Below are 6,867 nucleotides of genomic sequence, written 5' to 3' on the forward strand. Positions count from 1 at the left end.
CAAAGAGCAGGGAGGGGCAAAGGGCGGGGGGGGCAAAGGGCAGGGAGGGGCGGGGGGGCCAGAGGACAGTGAGGGGCGGGGGGGCCAGAGGACAGTGAGGGGCGGGGGGGCCAGAGGACAGGGAGGGGCGGGGGGGCCAGAGGGCAGGGAGGGGCGGGGGGGCCAGAGGACAGGGAGGGGCGGGGGGGCCAGAGGACAGGGAGGGGCGGGGGGGCCAAAGGGCAGAGAGGGGCGGGGGGGCCAAAGGGCAGAGAGGGGCGGGGGGCCAGAGGGCAGGGAGGGGCGGGGGGGCCAGAGGGCAGGGAGGGGCGGGGGGGCCAGAGGGCAGGGAGGGGCGGGGGGGCCAGAGGACAGGGAGGGGCGGGGGGGCCATAGGACAGGGAGGGGCGGGGGGGCCAAAGGGCAGAGAGGGGCGGGGGGGCCAAAGGGCAGAGAGGGGCGGGGGGGCCAAAGGGCAGAGGGGGGGGGGGCAAGGGCAGGGCAGGGAGGAGGGTGGGGGGGGTCAAAGGGCAAGGGGGGGAAAGGGCAGGGGTCAAAGGGCAGGGGGAGGGAGGTTAGGGGGCAAAGGGCATTGGGAGGGGGGGCAGGGGGAGGGAGGGCGGGGGGGGGGCAAAGGGCAGGGAGGTCAGGGGGGGCAAAGGGCAGGGAGGGCAAAGGGCATTGGGAGGGAGGGCAGGGGGAGGGCAGGGGGGGCAAAGGGCAGGGGGAGGGAGGGCAGGGGGGGCAAAGGGCAGGAGGAGGGAGGCCAGGGGGGGGCAAAGGGCAGGGGGAGGGAGGGAAGGGGGGGCAAAGGGCAGGAGGGCAAAGGGCAGGGGGGGGCAAAGGGCAGGAGGGCAAAGGGCAGGGGGGGCAAAGGGCAGGGGGAGTCAGGGACACGTAAAATAACCCATTCCCCTGCGTTTCCTCACCTTGCACACGGCCGCGCTCCTGTTCCTACGGGTACCGGCCGCCCTCCTCCTCCACCTCGGGCTCCTCAGCGGAGAGGCTGAGACGCTCCGGTGAGGAGGTGCTGTGCCTCTCGTGGGGAGAGGTGGAGACAGCCGGAGGAGCGGCCTCTGGGACGGGGAGCGCCGGGTGAGGGGAGAGCCGCGTGCTCTGTTTGTGTGTGGGTGGGGGGGGGAGAGCCGCTCTGTGTGTGTGGGTGGGGGGGGTTGAGAGTCCCCCGCTGTGTCCCGGGGCGCTCGCTCTGCTCCCCCGCTGATTGTAGGCGGCGCCGGGTGGGGGGGAGGAAAAGAGCGCGGAAACCGGGAGACCTGGGGAGAGGAGGAGGTGCGCGCGGGTCCCGATGTGCGCCGCGCAGAGTGTGTGTGTGTGTTGTGTGTGTGTGTGTGTTGGCCGTCACTCCGCCTCAGGCCAATGAGAGGTGTGCGGGGTGTGGGCGGGCCAAGGGACCAATGAGATTTCCCCTAGGGACACAGAGATGCAGACAGGCATACAGTGCTTTCACAAATATATAATAAGATATATATATATAATATATATATATATATATACAGTAGAGGCAACTCTTATTCTAACAAAAACCAGTGGCAATTCCCCAAAAGACCCAGGTACACCCAGGTACATTCTGAATACAAGCCTTAAACTTTCCTTAAACTAGCCCCAGCATTTCTGCATTGATTAATGGTCTATCAGATTAACAGCGGGGTCCCTGGCAGTCCCATTCAAACTGAATTGGACTGCCAGGGATCCCTGCTGTGTTAATCCTATGGGTCGTTAGTCAATGCAGAAATGCCTTAAACATGCCCCAAACTAGCCCAGAACATACCCAGCACATACCAGCACATACCAGAACATACCCAGCACATACCCAGAACATACCACAGCACATACCCAGCACATACCCAGAATGTAACCCGGCTAGTTTACAGCAAATGTTAGAATATAACGTTGCCTCTACTGTATTATACATACACACATACTGTTTATAATATGAGATTACCTCATCTTTATATTATTGCAAGTATTTATCGAAACTTGTACCAGTTACAGGCTCAGCATCCTTATTTATACACCTCGGCACTTCTATAAAGCAGCAATCCCCCACTCCCCCAGAAAACTGGTAGGTTTAACTTCCAGTGCTCAAGCCCCCACAAACAGGTCAGGTTTTCAGGATATCCCAGCTTCAGCACAGGTGGCTCAATCAGAGGCTTAGTCGAAGGCTGAAGAAGGGACTGATTGAGCCACCTGTGCTGAAGCTGGGATATCCTGAAAACATGACCTGTTGGGGGGGGGGAGGGGGGGTTAAGGACAGGAGTTGAGCTCCTCTGGTTAACTGACAGAAGCCAGAAATGATGCTGTACTGGAACATCCCGTCATGTTCTGGGTATCATGCAACTCCTTCTGCCGTCCCATATAATCACGCCCCATATTGCCCAGTAATTCAACCGAGCGAGCTGACAGACATGCCACGCTAGACGTACAATATTGCTGTGAGGCTGGGACACGTTCCCCGGGCATAGTTCATCCTCGGGGTAATTAAAGAGCTGCCAGTTTTGGTTATAAATCTGTTTACAGTTTGGGAATTACAGAGAGGAATACCACAGCCTTTTGTTTCCAAAAAGAAAATGAGTTCAGAATCTACAACCAAAGGTCAAAGGTCCATATTTAAAAAGCAGTGCTGGTCCATCAGACACCGGCTAGCCGGCACTGGAGGGTGTCTTATGGAATATCACCGTTTAGTAAATATGGGCCGAGTGGTGGCACTGTGCCGATTTTCAAGAAATTCTTTAACTGGTAAAGCTGGTCGTGAAGTTCTTTGGCTCCAGTTGTGGAAAGGTGTATACAATATCTACTCTTGGAACAGTAAGTGAGAGAACAAAGACATCCAGATCTCATTTTCTTTCCAATGATATTGGGGTTGTAGGTTTGCAAATAAAAGTAATGGTCCTCCCATTGGGAAAACTAAGAAGGGACTGGTGGAATATTAACTCGCTTTACTGTTCTTTCTCCACAGCGGAACCGGAAAACACTCTTTTTGCGTCCAACTCCCTACAGCGCAGGAAAAAGGGCCTTCTACGTCCTGCTCAGCATCGCGCCCGACCACAACTGCTCATTGGGATGCCCCAGGATTTCCGGCAAATCTCTTCCATCATTGACGTTGATATCCTCCCTGAGACACATCGTCGGGTTCGTCTACACAAGCACGGCTCAGATAAACCACTGGGCTTCTACATACGTGATGGAGTCAGCATTAGGGTGTCTCCACAAGGGGTGGAGAAGGTCCCAGGAGTCTTTATCTCCAGACTTGTCAAAGGAGGCCTAGCAGAGAGTACTGGTCTGCTGGCTGTTAGTGACGAAATCCTGGAGGTCAATGGAATAGATGTAGCTGGGAAGTCTCTAGACCAGGTGACTGATATGATGGTCGCCAATAGCCACAACTTAATAGTCACGGTAAAGCCAGCCAACCAGAGGAACAACATTGTCCGGACAAGCAAAGCCTCGGGCAGCTCTGGGGTGTCAACGGACAGTGCCGCAAGCCCAGCCTCACGTTATGCCAGCAACTACAGCACAGCTGACGGTGACAGCGACGAGGATGGGGATCTGGTTATAGAGAGGGACTATACACCTGTGGCTCATAACCAAATCCCACTGGTGAATGGAGAACTGCAGAGGAGCCTTCAGCGGGGCTTATCACTGCATGGGCCTCCGAATCCATTGCAATATACGAACAATCACAATGGAAGCCCTGGACTTAATAGAAGGGGGCAACAGAATGGAATGAGGGAAGATGGTACCATCATAACACTATAGTGTTCATACAGTGAACTAAGACTACCTCTTTTCCCTCTGTCCTCCTAGTGTTTGCAAGGTCTGTGTCCCTGTTTCCTATGTGTAGACCTTATCGGGAGAAATCCTATGTATAAATATGGACGAGACCTACTCTAGCACTGCATATCAGCTGCTGACTGCTCGTGTATAGCAAGACCAAGCTGGAATTGGTGGCTCTAAGCAATGTGAATGAACAGAAATAAAACACACTAAAGCAAACCTTTACGTTTATTAGAGTGTAACATACAGGAGTCAAACGCTGGACCACTGAAATCAGGTGTAAGTGTTGGAAAGATGTTGATACTTTTCAATGGACCAACAGAAATCCTTCAGTATGTCTGAACATCATGTAGAACTGAATCCTTGGGGATGCTGATGTTAGTTTGTTAAAAGGTAGCATGAGCAGTGGTGGAAATGTGGTGATATCGATGGTGGGTGCAATAGAGAACCACTTTATTTTCACACTACTTTTAAATTGCCAACCTAAAATTCCAGCGATTTCTTTTAGAATGCCTCTCCCCCTATTTTTACAACATAAATATTGCCTAAATCTAAAATACAGTAAAAAAACAAAAAAAAAAAAAGCTCTGACTCAATGTTCAATAAATGTAGATCTTTAAATTAGGAGCAGTTCCACTAGTTCTTATATCCACTTGACCACTGAGCCTAAGCTGCAATAAACGTACACTTCTACACTCTACATCAGTGGTTAACAACCGCAAATCCCTTTAATGATGTATTGTAACTCTGTGAAACTACTTGATGTATTATGGAGCCACGGGCCACTTCTTCTTTGTGCATGAAGCTACTTTGGCTGTCATTAAGCTTATATTTTTATATAAACTAAGTGCCCTCTACATTGTATATAATTGATACCATTTCAATATAATATTTAATAACATTTCTGATTGTATAAAAACTATACTTTTTTTTTTAAATTATGGGTTCTTAAAGGGTAACATATTCAGCATGATCTCATTTTTAACGCCACGGTTCCACGGAATACACAAAATGTTCTGCTCTTTAGGATCAATATGACATGTAAAAACCGGTCTAGCACATGTCGACGCGGTCGTTTCACCGCTGCTCAGCCACCGCCGCGTCACCACCAGAACATTTGGCCGCCGCAGGTAATGTGTCCTCTTACTCCTAACCCTAATAACCTTAACCCCTTACCCTGAAAACCTGACCCCTTTAACTCTTTACCCTAAAAACCTTAACCTCTCCACCCTTAACTACTTACCCTAAAATCCTTTACTTTAACCTTAACCCCTAATCCTAACGCTAATCACCTTCCTCAGGGCCGATACAATCAGCAGCTAAATGGCAGCAGTGGAGACCAACTGTCCTGCTGCTGAATGGGGGCCGAAGCAAAATGGCCGCGTCTAAAAGTCCTATTCCGTGTGAAAACCCCACTACTACAACTTTGCATACCAGAAACAGCTAACGTAATAGAAAATCCCCCATTAACCCAGAGGTTATCTGCTTCATATCAGCAGACGGTGTTCATATTTCTAAGCATGCTGTTTGGTTAATGTGTCATGCTTCCTGAAAGTCTCTTATTTTCAAATATTCATTTATTCTTAAAAACAAAGTCCAACGATATACAGCGCTTTCCAGTAAGAGCATGCCGATAAATGATATACAGAGATTGCAGGTACGTTACAGGGATTAATAGAACGCTTGTGACACGTAGAGAGAAGGGGAGTTCATGCCTTGATGGACTTACATCCAAAGTGTGCCACGCTGGATTCTATTGGACAGTGCCCCAAATCCGAGGTCACTACACTAGCAACTTCCGTACTGCAAACCCGAGATTCAGCAAGCTCCGGAACGGGCTGACGCACCCTAACAGGAGTTAGACCACATTGACTTGAATGGGAGTTGACACCTATTCAGGTGCATTAACTTGTACCGGAGATGGGCGCAAGAGTGAAAATGATGAGAATGGCTGTAGGAGGGACTATACACCGGTGTCCCATGACCAAAGCCGCGTGCTTAATAGGAGCCTTTAGCGGGGCCAACCACTGCTTGGGTCTCACTATACATGAATAATCTAAGAGGATTTAATAGGAGGAGGAGGGTGACATTTAAGGAAGATGGTCCCATCATAAAACCCAAATTGTGTTCATAGTGATCTATGCACACCATTACATTTAATATTCAAGGAGTCCATTTCCACAGGCTCAGTACCACAAGATTGGCGTAAAGCAGATGTGGTGCCTATATTTAAAAAGGGAGCTAGATCACAACCGGGAAATTACAGACCTGTAAGCCTGACTTCAATAGTGAGGAAACTACTTGAAGCTTAGTATGGGATAATTTTCAGGAATACCTAATGGAAAACATAATTATTAGTAATAGTCAGCATGGGTTTATGAAGGATAAGGTTAGTTTGGCACGACCTAATAGTTTCTTTGAGGAGGTTAGTAGGGATTTAGACCAGGGTAATGCAGTTGATATTTTGCAAAGGCTTTTGATACGGTTCCACACGAGGTTAGTGTACAAAATAAAGCAAATTGGACTCAGTAAAAATATATGCACCTAGATTGAAAACTGGTTGAAGGACAGACAACAGAGGGTAGAGGGTAGTAATAATAAATGGAATGTTTTCAGGTTGTTCTAAAGTTGTGAGTGGAGTACCTCAGGGATCGGTACTGGGACCTTGAAGATGGTATAGAGAGCAAAGTCTCCATCTTTGCTGATGATACTAAATTGTGTAAGCTAGTAGAATCAGAGCAGGATGTAATTTCTCTCCAGAAGGACTTGGAGAGACTGGAAACTTGTGCAGGTAAATGGCAGATGAGGTTTATTACAGACTAGCTGAGAGACCCGGCGTTGCCCGGGAGTAAAATGTCGCGCTCTCTCCACTCCCCCTGTCTGTTTCTCCGCTCCCCCCTATTTCTCCGCTCCCCCTCTCTTTCTCGTTCCCCCCCACCCCATGTGGAGCTCCGGAACCCCCACCCCCCAATGTGCAGCTCCGGTCCCCCCCCCCCCCAATGCACAGCTCCTGTCCCCCCCTACAGGATCCCACACACACACACACAGTGTCACAGACACACACACTGTCACAGACACACACAGTGTCATAGACAC

At 50.2% G+C, this 6,867-nt stretch overlaps 1 protein-coding gene across 3 annotated transcripts in view; it reads left to right on the forward strand.

Moving 5' to 3' along the window:
* The window catches only part of PARD6A (par-6 family cell polarity regulator alpha), a 98,612-nt gene extending 94,622 nt beyond the window's left edge, over positions 1-3,990 (forward strand). For all 3 annotated transcript variants that reach the window (XM_075577120.1, XM_075577119.1, XM_075577121.1), the window contains exon 5: positions 2,957-3,990. In XM_075577120.1, coding sequence (XP_075433235.1) covers positions 2,957-3,753 — 797 coding nt within the window. In that variant the 3' untranslated portion in view covers positions 3,754-3,990. The remainder of the gene's footprint in view (positions 1-2,956) is intronic.
* Positions 3,991-6,867: the final 2,877 nt, after the last annotated feature.

Source organism: Ascaphus truei, chromosome 19, assembly GCF_040206685.1.
Source record: "Ascaphus truei isolate aAscTru1 chromosome 19, aAscTru1.hap1, whole genome shotgun sequence".
In the NCBI taxonomy this organism is placed as follows: Eukaryota; Metazoa; Chordata; class Amphibia; order Anura; family Ascaphidae; genus Ascaphus; species Ascaphus truei.